The 20,441-nt window shown below is 36.0% G+C and overlaps 2 protein-coding genes across 2 annotated transcripts; one reads left to right on the top strand and one right to left on the bottom strand.

Moving 5' to 3' along the window:
* Positions 1 to 432: 432 nt before the first annotated feature.
* On the bottom strand, positions 433 to 2,450 carry LOC132186968 (heavy metal-associated isoprenylated plant protein 39). Its single transcript, XM_059601097.1, has 3 exons — positions 2,147 to 2,450; positions 1,749 to 1,824; positions 433 to 1,043 (listed from the first exon to the last, which is right to left on the bottom strand). The coding sequence occupies exons 1-3, from the start codon at positions 2,150 to 2,152 to the stop codon at positions 619 to 621; spliced, it is 507 nt and encodes a 168-aa protein (XP_059457080.1). The 5' UTR covers positions 2,153 to 2,450; the 3' UTR covers positions 433 to 618.
* Positions 2,451 to 11,528: 9,078 nt separating this feature from the next.
* Positions 11,529 to 20,197, top strand: LOC132186312 (C-terminal binding protein AN-like). Its single transcript, XM_059600218.1, has 9 exons — positions 11,529 to 12,462; positions 13,710 to 13,930; positions 15,530 to 16,118; positions 16,846 to 17,014; positions 17,130 to 17,260; positions 18,185 to 18,985; positions 19,114 to 19,161; positions 19,403 to 19,516; positions 19,905 to 20,197. Exons 1-9 carry the CDS (start codon positions 11,773 to 11,775, stop codon positions 19,977 to 19,979), a joined length of 2,838 nt encoding a protein of 945 aa, XP_059456201.1. The 5' UTR covers positions 11,529 to 11,772; the 3' UTR covers positions 19,980 to 20,197.
* Positions 20,198 to 20,441: the final 244 nt, after the last annotated feature.

Genomic DNA, 20,441 nt, shown 5'->3' with positions numbered 1-20,441 from the left:
AAAAACAAAAAATTTTAAAAATAATTAATAATAAAGTGATAGCACTTGAGAATTGCGTATACTTCCAAAAATGTATCACCGCCCGCCACCGACCAATCAATGCATGGGTACCATCGAAGGCCGGTTCTATTGGACTGAAGGAGCAGGGAAAGATAAGGGGAAATTTGGAAAAGGAAAAACTCAACAGCTGTTGTACTGTAGGGTGTCTGTCAGAAGCCTTGTCGAGCAAAATTAACCACACAAGAAAGAAAAAAAAAAAAAAAAAAAAAAGATGGAGAGGGATGATCTTCTGCTTTCAGCTCAGATAATACATGTGGCTTAAAGCCTGGAGAATTGAAATTGAACAGGTTTTTTTTTTTCATGCAGGAAACAGAAAAAGAAAAAGTTGAAGCCTGCTGACAACTTCTCAAAAAAAGCAGTACATGAGAAATATAAATTAAAACAAATTCCCAGATTTATTTATTCTCTCTACGTACACATGATATTACTAGACCAGACCAACGAAGCATCATGCACCCTCTTATATACAAGAGCTCGATCCTGTCGTCTTGGGAGTTGCCTCCTATACACTGAGAAAACATTTTTGTCTTCAATTCCCAACATTGTTGGCTGCCCATGTCAACAAATAACACAGGCATTTGGGTTCTCTTCCATGCTTGGGGCGTAGTAAGGCGTGTTGAGATGGTGATTGACAGGATTGTAGTAATTGTATGCTTTGAAAGCCTTGACAAGCTCTAAAACAACAGGGTCGGGCTCTTTCTTTTTCTCTTCTTCCTTCTTCTCCTCCTCCTTCTTGGGCTCTTCTTTTTTCTCCTCCTCCTTCTTGGGTTCTTCTTTTTTCTCTTCCTCTTTCTTTGCTTCCTCCTTCTTTGGCTCCTCTTTCTTTGCCTCCTCTTTCTTCTCTGGCTCTTTTGCTGGCCCTACTGAGATTATAGCCGCCGATGGCCAGTATTTCCGCAATTTGCTCACTACACCTACGGGATCCACGGTTCCTATCACCGTTAGTTTCATCTCCTTCATGTCCATTGAGATGGAATCAATCCCTACAAGAATTCATTAAGTTTAAGGTAAAGTTTCTCGCTGAAAACAAAATTAGCTAGCACTAATTAAAATCACACCGAAAAATAAACTAGTAATACCTAAAAAAGTCATCTATATTTTTACTTTCCATTTTAAAAGCAGTTCATCTCAACAAATGTACATCTCCTGATCTCCATTCTAGGCTATACATATGGAATTGTATTGGATTTTTTTTTTTCTTTTTTTTTTTTAATCTGAAAGGATTTTATAAAAATAAAAAGTCCCATTTTTAAGCTTTCCCATAATACAATATTTTCGAGTTTTTTTTTTATCGAACCAGCCCATTTTTGGGTTGGTAAAGCTACTTTTTACCTATTAGAAAACATTTTTTTAATTCCAAGCAATTCTAAACAGTCTCTTCTGCTTTCTATATTTCTAACAATCCTTGGATTCTACCAAATACCAGCAGGCCGGCTTGCTAACCCAAATTAGCATACAAATTAATAGGCTAATTACCAAACTTAATTATAGAGGTGAAATCTTGTGTTCGAAGTAGACCGATCAATACGTGACTTAGAGGAATATTAAATATGCGTAATATATTAAAAATGACACTAACAATAAAATAATAAATGGAAAACAACTTTTTCTAGCAAATTTTCAGTTGATTCTTTCCTTTCGGAAAAGCAAAAGGGCAGCGTAAAATAAACGGAACAAGGATTTAGTACCAGAAAGACCAGAGACAGTCTTCAAGGCCTTTTGCTTGGCTTTGTCGTCTTGTAAATCCAGCTTCAATACAACCTTCTGCAACCACAAATCAATCAATATACACACCAACAGATCTGGTTTAGAATCTTAACCAAACTCTTTAGATAATCAAACAAATCTGAACAAACAAAAAAACTTCAGAAATCCGTAGAAAATAAGGAAAAACAGTATTCCATGGAATCAATAAAACGAGAATCTGAAGTAAATTGACAGACATGGCTTAAATTCTGTAGCCCGAAAAGGAAAGAAGAAGAATAAACCCATTAGTAAAGTTCATGAAGAATCAGAATTGGATCATTGCTCCAGACACTCAACAAAAAAAAAAAAAAAAATCAAAATGAAAAAGCGGGAATCAGACCTTCATGTTTATATTCCCTTTTTCAGGAATATGCAGATCAAAACCGGAAATGGAGAAATGTTGAAACAGATGGAGAGGGATGAGAGAAAGCGGTTGCGGAAAAAGTACGAAGCCAAAGACGGAATCGAATAATACTTTGTTGAAAAAGATAAGCGAGGTTTGGACAGACTGGGTACCAGAAAAATCCGAATCGATACAAGAAATGCAGAATAGGAGAGAGAATCAAAGCTAGAGAGAAAGAGAAAGTTAGAGAGAGAGAGAGAGAGCACGTATGATATGCTGAAGAAGGGTAACCAGTGGGTGTATGTAGGCTGTAGCCCATCAGTTTTATTTTGAACAAGAAGCAGTGAACCATCGCTTTCAGAGTGATGCCCACGCGAGTGATAAGAGAGTGTGAGAGTACGTGGCCATACGTTTATTATATATATATATATATATATATATATATATATGGGAAATACTATGAGTTAATATTTTTTTCATATTTAGCTAGTCTTATTTTATAAATTAACCATTAAATTTGTAGATTTATGTGCTTTCATGTGGTCATACGTCTATTATATATATATATATATATATATATATATATATATGAGAAATGCTATAAGTCAATATTTTTTTCATATTTAACTCACCTCATCTTATAAATCAACCATTAGATTTGTGGACTTATGTGAATTGCACATAGTCAATTGTGAATCCCACAAATCTAATGGTTCATCTAATGCATTTGTAATAAAATATGAGTCAAATAAGTAGAACTTATTGACCCCTAACATCTATATATATATATATATATATTCTAAGCAAAACGGGTGGGAGGGGATGATCGGATGTGGCTACTCAACCTGGATATAATCATGGCAGTATTTGGGCGTTGAAAACTATTTAGAATGAGCATAGATGGCAGGAACCGCAGACACTCCTTCAAGACTAATTGAGCCATAATCTGACCCAGCCCTACTAAGATATCATGAGTTTCCAAGGTGGCTAATACTACTTAGACAGAGTTTTTCTCCAAACTGATTGGAATAACTTCCTTTAACCCAGTCTATAAAAATGACATGTGTTATTTGAACATATGAGATGCACATATTTTTTTAATAGCAGGGACAAAGTTGAAATAAATAATATTAAAAACTCATGCGCATCTTACATGTTATTAAAAAAATAGACACATGTCATTTTTATAGAGTATGTTAAAAAAAATTCTTATAACCTAGTTTGAAGGAAAACTCAGTGCATACTAATTAAGTTTGTGTATGTGATTTTCTATTGGGTATAGTCGAACCACACCCTATAATTATTGCAAATAAATTCTTGAATAGTTCCCTATTTTCAGAGAAAAATAAATTGGAGAATAATTTCTGCCCACTTTTTCTGGGGAAATTAAAGAGAGAAAAAGTTGGAAATTATGAAATCGAAGAAATATGGCTTTATGGAGCAATTGAAAGGAAGGTTTGAATGGAAGGTTTGGTCTATAGTTTGCGTCCTTGTGTTCTCCGGATCGGAATATATACCAATTTCAAAATGGTTATTTCTTTTATTTATTTATTTATTTAAAAACAAAAAAACAAAAATAAAAGCATATGTATGGATATAAAAACGACTTGATAATGCTATTATTTATTGTTGTTGTTTTTATATTTACATTTTATCAAATATATACAATGACTGAGCCCTTAGTGGAATACAACTCATGAATTAAATTTCAACAAAATTGGACTTAAAAAATACACATATTTTTGTTTTCTCCACAGTCCACGATTGGCCGTGGGTTTGGTAAATCTACTTTTTCTTTTAAACTAATAATTTTATTAGGGTGATTTTGTAATTTTCATAGGGGTATAAGGGACATTTTACATATTAACTGTTTTGTTTAACCCTAAATCTCAACAGTAGGGGTGACATTGCAAACTTTTTAAACATAACGAACTTGACATTGCAATTTTTTGAACTTTAAGGATATGATTACAAAGTGCTGACACATCACGGGGTAAGTGAAATTATCACTAATTCATTCAAAAGATTGATATAAAACGAGGACATGATTTCTTAGATTAATGCTAAAAGGAATACCCATGTCCTCCCAAAATTGACATTAATTTTAAAACCACAATTATATCAAACTACAATAAAGATCTGTCACAAATTTAATTGTGATTTTTAAAAACAACATCAATTTTTGGACGACACAAGAATGACATAAGGATGTCATTTAACATTACTCGATTTCTTATGAGTAATGCTATAAGTCTTTTTGGTGTTACTAAAAAAATTACGTGGCTTTTAAAATTACCATTGGGCTTATAATAGATCACTATTAAATTTTAATCAAATAGTAATTTTAAAAGTCACATTATTTTTAGAGTAGCATAAGAATGATTTATAAAATTATCACGCCTTGCTGTTATTTCCCCATCAAAAAGATATATAATTACATATTTGTAATGTTCCACATTTCAAAAGAAGAGTGGTAACTTAAAAGATTATTTTGACAAAAAGGTAAGTGAAAACTATAAATAAATTCAAACTCTACACCTTATTGAGTTCATTTGGGATTATAATTTTAAAAAGTGCGATTTTTTTTTTAAAAAAAATTAGCGATTTCAAAATAGCATTTAGTAAAATTTGTTAAAAAGGGTGATCTTCGCATAATTGAATTTTTTATGCATAAAACCATCCCTGAAGAAAGATTGCACAGAAGAAATCACACTAGATTTAACAATAGGCCAATAGGATTTATAGAACAAGCCAATCATACCATGGGGTTTGTTTGGTAATGGGGATGGGGATGGGCTAAACACTGTTCATCACCATTTTTCCAAAAAAATTAACATCAAAACATTCTAACTTTTTTTACTTTTAATATCAAATCATTCACTTTTTTATTATTATTCAAATAAAAAAATCACTACAAAACAAAACTTTTTCACTTTTCCATACCACTTTTTCATTTTTTTTATACCAAACATTCTTAATTTTTTTTTTCACATCAACTACAGTGTTTAGGCCATCCCATTTGCCAAACACCCCCCAAGAGATAGCCGAAAAAAACTCTGCCTCATCAATCATATCAGGAATACCACAAAGAATAACATTTTTCTCATCCGTAACCACCTTCTCAATCAAATCAAAGAGGCTACTATTTAGCCTAGGGTTAGTAATAGAAAAAAGAGAACTAAAATGATAAACCAGAAAAGACCCTATATTCTCTCTACCACTAATGAAAAAGATCACCCCTGTAACCTTTATTATTATTTAATTAAAAAAAATAAAAAAGGACTCACAAGAGACGGAAGGTTCTAGAGAAAACTCTAGAAAGAAATGATAGTTGTTCCTTAACTATTTAATAAATATTTTATGTTTTGAGTTATTTCTTAGTATTGCATTCCACATAATGCCCCGGATGTCAATCAAGTGATGCATGTCCAGGTGAAAAAAAAATATGGCATGTCAAGTGATTCAGAGGTGTAGGTCCCATTGGTGGCGCCGGCGCGTGAAGCCCCACGGGCCGCAGCCAGTGAATCTGAGATGGTCAAAGTCAACACTCATATGCGGGTTTCTACGGGAGGGGGCGGCGAATATCCCAACCGTTAATCCAGAATGTCGCCAGTTTAAGCTAATACGCAACAGATCTTTGCACGTGGCAGCTACCTATTATGAATTTCTTAAGACTGGTTCTTAAGACTGGTAATTATTATGTTTTTTTCCTTGTAAAAGGAGCGGCAAACTTGAGGCTGCTGAGTTGGTGCCTACGGAGTACGGAGAGGCGTAGAGCCTTGTGTGACTGTGTCTCTATTTTTAGGCTTTAGCTATAGGCTTTAACTCTAGGTTATAGGTTTTATTCTTGGTAGTTTATTAACTTTATTTTATGTTCTTACATTTATAATTATGAATTAACTTAAAACAATATTTAATTTGTTTAAAATTGGACTCTACTATTTAAAATTATGAATTAACTTAAAAAAATATTTAATATATTAGAAAAAAAAAAGAGATTCGTGATTTATTTATTTTTAACAACGGTTAAAAAAAATTGGATAAATGTCATTTTTATATAAGAGTCAATTTTAATGTAAAACCCTTTTTTATAGTCTTTAATAAAAATTTAATACATAAAGTAAAAATACTAAATACAATAGAGATAAAAACACTGTATTTTTAATTCAAATCAATGTCATAGGCTTTTTCATTTATTTTAACTTAACACCACCACCCACCATAAAACCCCCTGTCCACCATCCAATCCTCAACACGAGAGTCTCCAAAACCAATCAAAACGGTGGCTCTAGTGATTTTATCGATGGGTATTTTGTATATAAAGTGTTTTGTCAAGAGGAGAAAAAAAAAAAATATTTCATGTAAATGATTATATTATTTTTTGGTGTTTCAATTTGAGGTGTTTACTTCCTATTAAGGTGAAAAACACCAAGTTTATACAACGACCCGATTGAAGTTATTATCTTTTATAAAAGGTCAATTTTTTATTTTTTATTTTTAAAATCACATCGAGTATCTAAAATGAAGATGTGAGGTTTCAAGGTAAAATCACAACAACTACAAGATATAATATTTAAAGTACTCGATCGATGATTTCCGGTTCAACTAGTTATTCTAATGATAATTATATATATCTTAATGAATTTCAAATCCACTAAACCAAAATCATCATGAAAAGCAGACTCACCACTTCATTTGCAAAAAGCATGCCCAGAAAAGTGATCTTGCTTCAATGTAATATTTCATTTTCACATTGAGAAATTACAATTTGATTATTCATTTTGAAAGACTATTGCATAATCGAAATGCTATCTCTTTCCATTCTATTCAATAATGCTCCAAATGAAAAATAAATAATAGCTTCGTTTGCCAACAGTGCCAACAGGTCAGGAACGGCACTGTAGCTGGAACGGTACTGTTTCAGCTATAGTGCCATCCTTTAAAAAATAATTTTTTTTTTTAAAAGAAAAATATTAAAAAACTTCTTAAAAAAAAAAAAAAAAAAAAACGACGTAAAGAGACGGGCCTTGGTTAACATGGGGTGGCCGAATCCACTTATTTTTGGCCATGGGGCCGAGCCACCCCATGAGCCCAGATGGGGGTGTTGAGCACCCTATATTTAGAGGCTGAACTAATTCCTGATGGGCTGGGCGGGGTGATCCCACACCCTTTGGCTGCCAAAAAAAAAAAAAAGGGGACTGGGTGACGGTGGTGGTATTTCTGACCACCCCATAATGGGTGGTTCGAACTAATTCTGACATCGGCCAGATAGGGTTCACCACTTCATGGCTATAGTCCACATCTCTTTAGCCAAAAAAAAAAAGGGGGACCTAAAGATGGTGTGGTCAATCCACCCCCCCTATGGGCTTCTGGTGGAGCCACACCCCATACCTGGGCCTTTTTTTTTTTGCCAAGGGGGGGTGACCTGATCAATTCTCATTACAAAGGCTTCAACCACCCCACACCTCCAGGTACACCTCCTTGGCCTCCAAACCACCCCATTTTGGCCAAGGTCAATCTTTTTATCCGTTAGTCTTTTTTTTTTTTTAAGAAGTTTTTTAATATTTTTTTTTTAAATAAAAAAAATTATTTTTTAAAGGATGGCATTGTAGCTAGAACAGTATCGTTCCAGCTATAGTGCCGTTCTTGGCCTGTTGGCACTGTTTGCAAACGAAGCCAATAAATAAGAATAGTTTATGAGAAAGGTAGTGTAACAGTATCCTTTCTTCATGACTTTTCGTCACTTTTTATGATAAGATTAAGTTAGAAGTTAGACGAGAAGGTAGGTTGTAGGCTAGGCTCTGTTTGGACCCCCTGGGATCATATCTTTAACTACATGCAATCAAATTCAATACGGAGTTAAAAGAAATGATTTGACAACAGCAAACAAATAACAACATTTCTTTTGCCCAAAGCCCATCACTAATAAACTGGGAAAAATTATAGTTCACCCTCTTAAAGTTGACAGTATTTTTCAATTTGAACACCAATATTTTAATTTCTGCAATCTACCCCTATAAAGTTTGAATTTTTTTTCAATTCAACCAATATTATTATAAAATTCTCATATTGCCCCTAATTTTTATTTATTTATTTATATTTTTTATGAAAAAATAAATAAATTTGAGGCTGCAAAAATGGCCAGATGGCCAAAGGGGTGGCCCCGAATATTTTTTAAAATCTTTTATAAAAAATAAAAAAATAAAAATTAGGGGCAATATGGAAAGTTTTGGAAGCAATTGGTCAAATTGTAAAAATTTGAAACTTTGGGATGGTGAATTGCAAAAATTAAAACTTTGGTGTTCGAATTGAAAAATACTGTCAACTTTGAGGGGGTAAATTGTAATTTTCCCAATAAACTAATATCCCCATAAATAACTGCTTCAAATAAGTAGATCCAAAATGGGCCAGTTGCAAAATGGGTCGTTTTTCACTTTGTGTTTGGAAGCATTCTCGATAACTCTCATTTTCTTTTAGCTTTAAGAATTAGGAGTGGCAAAGACCCTCCTTTGTAATTTGTTTTTGTGTTTTTTGTTTCATTGTTTGTCCACCTTTCCTTTTCCTGGAGTTGAAAAAAAGAAAAAGAAAAAAAAGTAGATCCAAATGAATGAATTATATTATTTAATTACTATTTTAACATGAAAACCTAATAATATTATTAGAATAATTGTACATGAAGACTTGATTTTCAAGTCTTCATTAATCATAGATTGAATTTTCCTTCAGCAATTAGCACATTCATCTCTCTACAATTAATTAATTAAGGGAAATTTTGTTTAGTTTTCAATCATTAATTTTTGTCACCAAATTTTCTTAAAACAGCCTTAGTGAACTCTACTAATTTTATATATGAAAGATACCGAACTTTTTCAATTTTCAGGTTATTGTAATAATTCGTTAATTCAAGTAAAATAATTTTGATTTTTTTTTTTATGAAATATTACATTTTACCCCCCTAAAGTTTTGGGCGATTTGCAATTTGACCTCAAAAGTTTCATTTTTGGCAATCTACCCCCTAAAGTTTCAATTTTTTACAATTCGACTAATATTATCTCAAAATTTCCACATTGCCCATAATTTTTATTTTTTTTTATATATATATAAAAAAAAATTGGGGTGCAAAAATGGCTAAATGGCCAAAGGGGTGGCTACAGTCACCCTGATTTTTTTATAAAAAATTTTAAAAAAAATTTGGGGCAATATAGAAAATTTTGGATCAAAATTGGTCAAATTACAAAAAATTGAAACTTTAAAGGGTGGATTGTCAAAATTAAAACTTTAGAGGTTGAATTATAAATTGTCCCAAATTTTAAAGAGTAAAATATAATTTTCCATTTTTTTGAACTGTCACAGTCACTTCTCCCACTTTTACTCTCTCGTTTTTCACGAGTTAATTTCTTTCAACCTTTTATTTTCCTGTCCTATAACTCGCCCTTTTCTTGTCTTATGAGATAACTAACCTTTTTTTCTTTTATGTTTTTTGATTGTAGAAAATCTAATTTATATATATATATATATACTTTATTCTCTTCAACACAAAACATGATCTGATGATCGTATAAACAGTTGAAAATGTTCCCATACACGTGGGTCTAACGCAAGCGCATGCACAAATCAGTCGGATCACATGCAGTTTGTAAGTAACAGGCACCGCCATGGCCCACACTCCTATTGAATTGACGGAAGGCTTTTATTAAGCAGTTGGTCAGATAAAGTAAAACACGTCTAAGAATGATTTGTTCTAAATGTATTTTTATTTTTTATATATATTTTTATTTTTAAAATAAAAATACTATCAAATAACTCAAAATATAAAAATAGTTTTCACTTTTACATTATATTAGCATACCTTTTCAAGTTCCCAAGACGGCAGAGACAGAGCCAGCCTTGCAAATGGGCAAAATAATTTAGCTTTTTTTAGCTGGTAACTGGTAAGGGCCAAATTACCAGATCATGTTTTGTTGTCATTTGGGGATGGCCCTCCCCCGGCGAATCTCCCCCTTTCTCCGTCCTTACTAAAGAAGTAATTCAATTAATTAGGATCACGTCTTATAAAACAAAAATTATTAATTCGAATCTTCCTTCTGTTTCTTGTGCGAACATATTAAAAAATATATATATATATATATATACCCATCAAAACTACCTTTATAAATTGAGGTCCATGGAAAGCGAATGACCTTTTTTTCTTTTCTTTTTTAATTTTTTTTTAATTTTTTAATTTTTTAATTTTTTTTTTATGGCCATGAAATTTGAAATAGAAAGAACAAATAAGGAGCTTTTCTCCTTTTAAGATTTGTGTTTTGATAGGGTTGACATTGATGTTCGAATCATTTCCTGTCCGGCAAGTGGGAGTAAAGTAGCCGGCCTAGTTTGCAATACTGACAGCATGAGGCCCACTAGGATACGTTAGGCTTTCTAAGGCTCAAATTTTTTCAGAATTCCCAATGGCTCATCACCCTTTTTTTTTTTTTTTTTAAGGGTTAAATACCAAATATTCTTGAAGTCCGGTAATTTTATTTTTATTCTCTTGGGATTTTATTTTTATCATAGGACTTTTTTTGGGTTTTAAAAAATGACCAAGTTAGTCCATCCATTAGTTGATCGTTATGACTGACACGTGGACAAATCAGATGTTGACACGTGGCACATATTTAATTTTTTTTATTTACTAACTTGGTCATTTTTCAAAACCCCAGGGGAGTCCTGTGATAAAAATAAAACCCTAGGAGAGTAAAAATAAAGTTACCAAACTCCAGGGAGGTATTTGGTATTTAACCCTTTTTTTTAATCAATGGCTCATCCCTCTTAACTAATTATGCATACCTCTAATTAAATAAATCAGAAAACAAAAGAAAACTGTGAGAATAATTTGGAGGTTCAAAACTTTCAAGAGCAATAATGATATACATCATTTGGCTTTCATTTCTTCTTATAATTCATGATTAGTAGTTGTGACTATGTGCTTCCTACTGCCCCAGCTGAAACCTTTTTTTTTTTAAAAAAAAAAATTTATTTAAAGAAAGAATTTATTAACAGCAAAAACAAAGAAGTAGTAGGGCAAACCTAGAAGACAATGTGATCTTACTCCTGAGAGAGACCCCTACATAGAGAATTTATTTCTTGGGAGAATAAACAAAACTAGTACTTTGGATGTTTGTAGGCGATTTGAGCGGGCTGGGCTTTGGTTTAATGAAACCTAACAAGGCCTAAACCCTGCGGGTGCACCACGGATGAATGCTATGGACCGATGGTGACAAGACATTAAACGCCCATCCAAACTTAAGCCCAAAACCACTAGACGCCGTTTAGCCGTCGTTAACTCCAGCTCAAAACCGCCAAAACGACGCGTGTATCGCATTTCCACTTTTCTAGTGTTTTGACTCCTTCTCTAACTTGTATCTCTCCGCAAACCCGAGAAAATCAGAGGAACCAAAACCCTTGACTAGGGATCGCTTCTCAGTAATAATCTCTTTCTGTTTCGTTCAATCTTGTTTTCCGGAAATCTAGAGTTGGAAAAGAAGAGAGAGGGAGAGAGAATCTTCCAGTATTTGCAAACATGTAACTTCCGGTGATTGCTGTCAGAGCCCTAATTTTCTGGAAATTTCAAGTTACGGGGATTTATGGAACAATTGGACAAGGAACCGTTAATGTCGATCTCGAATTCGTATGGTTTCTCAAACGGACCGTATCTGAACCACTCGGCGTGGTTCGAAATCCGGCTCTTCTACGTGCGGATCGCTCCGTGCGTGATCGACAGCGTTCCGAGTCAACTCACGCTCCGCCACCTACGCCCCGAGATCGGTATCTTGCTCGAGATTAACAATTCCCGGATTCCTGCGTCGGAGTCCGCGTCGCTGACCCTCCGACGCGACCGAGTCGACAAGGACTCGTCCGAGGTGACCTACGTGAGCACCGATAGCGTCCGGGTCACCGGCGGGGTCGAGTTCGAGGTCCACGAGAACCAGGACTTGATTCTGTGCGGCTCCATGGAGCGAATGGAGACGAATTGGGGCAACGGGTGTTCGGGCTTGGACAACGACGCGAGGACCGGGTGGAGTATGGACTGTTATATGGCTGCGTCAATTGGGTCGGGTTCGTCAGCGTTTTTTCAGCCGAAGCTCGGGGTTTCGGCGCCCTCATTTGAGGTTTATATCGCCGGGTGTTGCTCGGGTGTGCCTGTGATATTGACGAAGACAATTCAGATGAGTCCAAGGCGGAAGCCGGTGAGGCACGCTGTCCTCGATGCGATTCCAGAGGACGAGGAAGTGCAGCGGAATGGTAATGGGTTGGTTCGGCACCGAAAAGTGCAGGTATTCATATTATAGTTTTGTTTGATTTAGGATGGCAATGAGAACTTAATTGAATTACATTGTAAAATAACTTGATGATTTGCTCTATTCGTGTCGGAAGTAGAAATATATTCTGGGTCAAGCTGATATTCATTGTAGAAATGTTCCAGACTTCCAGTAATTCGTTGGAAGCTTTATATCAAGTGCACGATTAAATAGTTGACAAGAAACTAAACTTGGGTTTACATTGGGCATTGGTGATTTTAGATAGGAATGTTGTTGCAAACTTGTAATGTATGTTCGTGTGTGAAAGCTGGTCTTGTTAACTACTCTGAACTTTGCTTTTAGTATTTAAATATGAAAACATTAAGGAATGTTATTGCAAACTTGTAATGTATTTTCATGTGTGAAAGCTGGTGTTGTTACCTACTCTGAACTTTGCTTTTAGTATGTTAAATATAACATTACAGTATCAACGTGTCCTGTAATCTTAGAAATGTGATGCATCGTGGTGTAGTGGGTTGCAAAATTGACAAACATGCAACTCACAATTCTTCCACAAAACCAAGAAATTCAAGGATTTGCAGGAAAACAAAAGAAAAATCACTCGTAGAGTGTTTCTAATTGAAAAACTGAGATAAACAACATAAACTAGCGGTCAAACCATCTTTATGAAGCTTAAATAAAATTAGGATTTCTATATGGAAACAAATGATGAAGGGTTTTTTCTATGGATGAATGGTTTTTTCTATTTTCCCCTGTGGTCTATTCGGCTTTGGAAGCCAATGATTTTGCCCTTCTTGAATATGTTAGTTTACTTTATGTCTCCAGAATTTTTCACCTTTCTCAACAAATGGAGCTGCTATAAGCTAACTTTTAACAGCTTAACCAGGCGTAAAAAAACTATGGAAATTCAATGTAATATAGGGTATTCTAAGCTCAGTCACAACCTTAGTCTATTTTTTTTGTTCAGTATAATGTGGCAGTGATCAGTACTTAAAAAAAAAAAAATCTAAGGGCTAAAAGGCACTGTGCTACATCAACCCAGTAAAATAGTTGTAAAGTATATGGCATTTCTCTTTTGTTATGGATGGAAAAAAATGTGACATATATATTGCATTGATGTATGGATTTGTTTCATTCTTGTTTTCTGATACTCTCCATGTTAGGCTAAGGACTGTGGGTTTGAGTTCAAATTTGAAATTTGAAAATAAAACACAATTCCTTCTATATTGACTAATTTATAATCCTTGCTGGGGCTTTTGCAGATCACAGAATCAGAAGCTGATGATCATGAGTCTGATGGGAAGCTTGGACATGGCTTTTACCCTGAAGACATGTACCCGGGTGAGGATGGCCAACTCTCATGGTTTAATGCTGGTGTTAGAGTTGGTGTTGGAATTGGTCTTGGGATGTGTCTCGGGATTGGAATTGGTGTTGGACTTCTCATGCGTTCATATCAAGCCACTACTAGGGGTTTTAGGAGGAGGTTTTTCTGAACCGGATCATTTCAAGAGGAAATTTGTTATTCTGGTTTTGGGGGGGAGAGGTGGATTTCGAGATTCTGACGAAGAAGCAGGAGGACACTAATTAGTTGAAGTATCCTGTTAGGGATGAGCTTATTGTTGGTGAGGTGGTAGCTGTATAGGCTTTTTGTGAGTAGTTTCTCTGTTTCCATAAACCTCTTGGAGACACTTCTTAAGTCTCTCATCCTACAACCCTATTCGCCATGAATTTGTTGTTTCAAATGAAGAATGGAGTTGGATGTAATATGATTTTGCTTCAATCCTTGGACAAGTACAGCCTTCAGAGTCATGAACATACAACAGTTGAGCCAACGGGAATTAAAAGAGACTTGTTCAGTGGCCAGCATAGGCCTGTGAAGTTTTAACTTGCCTCTGTGAAGTGAAGATATATCTATATATATCCGCGTCTTGTAAAAATTTTAGGTGTTTTGACGGTTTTCAGTGATGTCTATTATTATGGGTTTTTTGGTAGGTAATGTTAGATTGTGTTCTTTCTTTAACTTTTGATGGTTCTCATTATTCTTTCAGTTCTTTAGTGTAATCAGCTTTTTGTATTTGGACCGAGTACAACTGTTCATATGGTTCGAGTACACTGTTTATATGGTTCTTAGTGATTCACTTTCTATGGTGATAAAATTTGTGTTTACCTGCTTGGGAGAATTGGTGATCTAATTTCCGTATGTCTTGTGGGTAGGCCATTCATACCATGGAAACATTGGTTATTGTAAATTGTGTGTAAACCACCTTGTTTTTTTGGGTGATTTTGATGTCAAATATTTAGGTTTCTTTATCATTACGAATTTACGATTCACAAGTCTCTTCAATTAAAAATAAAACCTAAGGGGTTTAGAATGTAGATTCTCTTCAATTAATAGAACTTATAGACCTTAAGATATAATAGATATTTGTAAAATGTAAAACATTTTCCAGCGTATATTGAAATGTTTTTCTAAAACACTTGCCAAATGTTTTTTAAGTATTTAAACGTAGAAAACGCTTTTTAAAAAGCGTTGCCAAACGGGAATTTCACAGATGCCTAAAGCAACTTCTTTACAATTCTTGACTTTCCTTTTTCCTTGATTTTTGTTAAAACTCATTTTTTTGTCAGACAGGTCCAAAATCCAAATGTGTGCTTTCGTGCGTGTGGTTTTTATTTTTTATTTTTTATTTATTTGGCGGCCAGGATATTCTACAGCTCGAAAACAATTGAAATTTGAATATGCTTCTTTCTACAGCTCAAAAGGCAAATATGTTGGTGCGTTGCGAACAAAATTGGGACGTGAACGTGATTTAAAAAATCCCAAGGGCACCTCCTGGAGAAAGAGTTGAGTGAAACTGTGATAGACGACTAGGGTGGGATCTCAGCCAGGGGACCAGAGAGACACTTCAACCTCTCCAAGAGCGCAGGAGTAACCAAAAAACGACCCCTCACCCTTACACCCCTACTACCCTCAGAAATGCCCAAAAATTACAACCATAAACCCTAACCACCGCGTTCTCCAGAGAACAACGTAGGCAATTCGACATAGTAGGGAGTAGTAGTAGAAGACGACGATGATGAGCACCACTAATCTTAGATCCTCTGCGGCAATGTCACACCGTAACAATCCTGCGCCACCACTCCCCTTGGTGGTCACCTTAAACTGCATCGAAGACTGCGCTTTGGAACAAGACTCGTTAGCCGGCGTGGCAGCCGTGGAGCACGTGCCCCTCGGCCGCTTGGCCGAGGGCAAGATCGAGTCGGCGGCGGCCGTTCTTCTCCACTCCCTCGCATACCTACCACGCGCCGCTCAGCGCCGCCTCCGACCCTACCAGCTCATCCTCTGCCTTGGCTCCGCTGACCGTGGCGTCGACTCCGCGCTCGCCGCGGACCTCGGGCTACGCCTGGTCCACGTCGACGCCTCGCGAGCCGAGGAGATCGCGGACACGGTCATGGCGCTCTTCCTCGGCTTGCTGCGCCGGACGCATTTGCTCTCGCGCCAGACGCTCTCGGCTTCGGGATGGCTAGGTTCCGTGCAGCCCCTTTGCCGAGGAATGCGACGGTGCCGAGGCTTGGTTCTGGGGATCGTAGGTAGATCTGCGTCGGCTAGGTCTTTGGCTACGAGGAGCTTAGCCTTCAAGATGAGCGTGCTCTATTTTGATGTTCACGAGGTTCGAATTTCTTACATTCAGTAATTTTTACTATTGTCATTCAGTTCTGTTCTAATAATATTTGTATATCTTTCTCATTTATTTTTTTTGTAAATCTTGGTTTTGGATGATTTCGTGTAGCTTAGAATGTGCTTTCTTTTGATGTTTGTGAGGGTTGGATTTGATAAGAGTTAGAGTTTTGGTGTTTGAAAATAGTTGGATTTGAGCAAATTTTGCTAGGTGTGCTTCTATTTGAGATGGCTCAGAGCAAGATGTGCTTCATTTTGATGTCAATGGGCTATGAATCAGATGGAAATGGGTACATCTTGTTTGAATAGATGCTTTTGCAGCTCAATATGTGCTTTATCTTTCATGATTATGAAGTGGGAATCAGATAGGGTTTATATAATTATTGTTATGCCCTGTTGTACTTTGGCAAAAAATGCGCGGCTTTGTTTCTTCCGAGTTCAAATCAAAGTTTTAGTAGCTAAAAACGCGCTTATGCAGATGTTAAGGAGGTACATATTGGATAGAACAATGATATGCTATAATTGGTCGAACTGAAATAAATAGGATAAAAAAAAATAGAGTAATGGATTACTGTCGAGCTCTATGGAAGTGTTTACTTAAATAAAGCATGTGTTTCTATCACTTTGTATGTGATCCATTGTTGAAATTAATCCTTGTCCACTTCGTCATATGAAATTATATTTGTACTGAAACTTTGTCCGAAACGACATCTGCTCAGGGAAAAGGAAAAGTAAGCAGGTCTTCGATAACTTTTCCTCCTGCTGCCCGAAGAATGGATACTCTTAATGATTTACTTGCTGCAAGTGACCTTGTTTCACTTCACTGTGCTCTGACAAATGAAACAGTTCAGATCATTAATGCAGAATGCTTGCAGCATATAAAGCCTGGTATATGTATTTTCATCATTTGGGATCCTTCTTTACCACAAGTTTAGTGTGTTACCTTTTCCTTTTTCATTTTCTCATTTTTTTAGTGTGAAACGATTTTTTTTTCAATCCACAGGGGCATTTATTGTGAATACGGGTAGCAGTCAATTGCTGGATGATTGTGTTGTGAAGCAGCTTTTGATTGATGGCACGTTAGCTGGCTGTGCTCTGGATGGTGCTGAAGGGCCACAATGGATGGAAGCCTGGGTATTGTAACTAGTGTATATTTATGAACTTATTCAAAATTATGCGTGTGCAGATGCACTTGTGTGCATGCTTGCTTGAGAATCTCTCCCACTTTGCACCAAATACAGAAAAATTCTGTTGTGGTTTATTGTTATTCTGAGAGTAATTAAAATGCTTATGGTGTCCAGTCCCACATACAATGTCAGATATGCCCGCACGCCTGCATGTTTGTGTGTGAGAGACATAGAGAGGGAGAGGTGTGCTGCTGCATCTCTTCTCTATAAAATAGTGAGAATCTGAGGAAATAAGTAAAAGACAAGAGTGTATATTGTTTTTGCTATGGTCCTTGCATCATCTCTCAATCAATTTTGTATCTTGCCCTTTGCTAAGTCTGTGTGGGTTTATGTAAATATGTCACTCTATGTGCACACATGATTTTGTGTTTGTATTTTATTACTTGCTGAAGCTTCTACCTTGCCTACTCCTAAACTTGAATCATCTACTTTTCATTCATTGCTTCTTGGTTGAAGTGAAATAATCTATTGGCCATTTACTTTGTTAACTCATCATAAAACTGTCTTTGAGCTAATAATTGACCCTGTTGTTCTAACTAAGAAACTGCATGGTGCTTAGGGATGCTGTTGGGATTGTGTTTTACAAGCATTTAGCTTCATCTAAAATGAACGAGATTTTCTTGAAACAATAGAAATTAGAATTGGCAATGCCAATAGGTTACCTGCTTCAGGTTGGGTGTAGATCATTATAATAGTACACAAACAAACAAAGAAGAAATGGTAGGAAATTTGCTAAAGTTGCAACAAGTTGTTCCAAGTAAAGTTATTTCATATAGCCCTATGACAGATATGCTGACAGATATGCAGGCAGAGCCACGAGGAAAATAGTATATGAGGTGACACTAATGTATCTTATCATGCTGTGCTTCAGGTAAAGGAGATGCCCAATGTATTGATTCTTCCACGAAGTGCGGACTATAGTGAAGAAGTATGGATGGAGATAAGGGAGAAAACTATTTCTATGTTGCAGACATTCTTCTTTGATGGGGTTGTTCCAAAGAGTGCCTTTTCTGATGAGGAAGAAGAGGAAAGTGAAATAGGTGATGAAAATGAACAATCTGATAAGCAAGACAAAGAAAGTGCTCTGCAGGGTTCAGTTAGCGAGCAGTTGACAGATGATGTGCTCGTAAGTCCAGAAAGCTCCCAGAAGAAAGGTACTAATAAATCCAAAGAGTCTCCTATCCCGCAGCAGGTTTCAGGTTTGTCTCAAAATACTGTTACCCGATCTGAAGGAAGGCGCAGCAGATCAGGTAAGAAGGCTAAGAAGAGGCATACACGTCAAAAATCCCAGCCAAAATCAGATGACCCCTCAATACTAGAAAAGGAAAATACCTTGATTCGAGAAGATGATACTGCAATGAGTGGTACAGATCAAGCGTTAAGCTCCAGTTCCCGGTTTGCTTCCCCTGAAGAATCAAGAAATAGGAAAACATCAGTAGAATCAATGCAAGAATCGACTTCTGGCCAGCTTTCAAAATCAAGCAAGAAGCTCAGTGGAAAGTCTGATGAACTGTTAAAGGATGGGTATGTTGTAGCTTTGTATGCAAGAGATCGTCCTGCACTCCATGTCTCAAGGCAAAGAGTTAGAGGTGGTGGTTGGTTCCTAGATACTATGTCAAATGTAACCAAAAGAGATCCTGCAGCACAGTTCCTCGTTGCTTTCAGAAGCAAGGTTAGCTGACTGGAACTTATCTTGTTTATGCTGGAAAAAGGTTTCAGTTAATGATAGCTAGCTTAAATTGTTCATGTTAATTGCAATCCTGTTTAGCTGATATCATTATATGGATGGCTTTTCTTCAGGACACAATTGGTTTGCGATCATTTTCTGCTGGTGGAAAGTTATTGCAGGTAATACGAAATTATACATGGAGTATGTTGTCCTGGAATTATCATTGGAGTGCTTAAAAGTGTTGCTTGTTAATGTTGGATTTTTGTGCGTTATCAATTTGAATGCCGAGGAGAAGCCCTTAGCTGTCAGTTGGATCTGACAATTTATGCTATTGCTGACTGCCTGATGATTTAGAATCACTCATACTTTCAAAGTTCTTGCTATTTGGTAATTTAAGCAGTTTCTATTTTGACGTGGCAGATTAATAGAAGAATGGAATTCGTATTTGCTAGTCACAGCTTTGATGTTTGGGAGAGTTGGATGTTGGAAGGTCCTTTGGATGAATGTCGGCTGGTTAATTGTAGAAATCCATCAGTAAGTTCATTTATTGCTTCATATGATTGCATATGCTATCAACTAGCTGTGCTGGTATTTCTTGACACATGCAAAATAAGATAATTAACAGCCATTGGTGATTAATTTTTTTTTTTTTTTTTTAAAAAAAAGAAATTCTGACCCAAGTTCAATTTAATAAGACTCCAAGGAATTTAGTTAGTCCAACTTGGATCTGCACTCTCAACACAATGATTTAAGGGTTGGAGGATTTACGCCTCCATTAATTCTATGTTAATATCCTCGCATGCGAATGCTCTACATTCTACATTGTGTATGGAACTGCTACATCTTTTAACTGTTAACATCTTTTAATTTTTCCTTTGTTCTTTTCTTTCTATTGAAATGTTCTTATTGCTGCAAACTGTAGGCGGTTTTGGATGTACGCATTGAGGTTTTAGCAGCTGTAGGGGAAGATGATGGGGTTACTCGCTGGCTTGATTGAACTCTGAGTTAAGAAAGCTAAGGTTTTCCTGCCCATGAGGTTTGTATTAATTTGAAAACATATCGAAAGTTGTAAAGCATTCTTCTGTTTTTCTTTTCCTCTTTTTTCTTCTTCTTCTTTTTTCTTTTTTTTTTTTGGAATTTTTGAGATGTTTATGAGCTTTGTACGCCTTCTGTGTTCTGGTTTTCTCGGCCTCCATATGAAATGAATGTAATTTGTAGTGTATCAAAAGATATTCCATTCCAACATATTTGTTGTCTGTTATTCTTGTGTAAGGCACAAAAAGCACACACTGGAGTCTGAAATCCCGGCCATTTTACCAGTGGCGGATCAAATGATTAAATGAAATGCCCTATATCTGAAAGGAGACCTTGCTGGCGTAGGTATCTGAGCATGAGCTGTGGGGTCCCTAGAGTTCACCTGTTTGTTGGTCCCCAGCCCCCCACTGCCCATCGATCCTTT

The sequence above is a fragment of the Corylus avellana genome, chromosome ca7, assembly GCF_901000735.1.
Source record: "Corylus avellana chromosome ca7, CavTom2PMs-1.0".
Lineage (NCBI taxonomy): Eukaryota > Viridiplantae > Streptophyta > Magnoliopsida > Fagales > Betulaceae > Corylus > Corylus avellana.
This window is presented reverse-complemented; position numbering and strand designations above follow the sequence as displayed.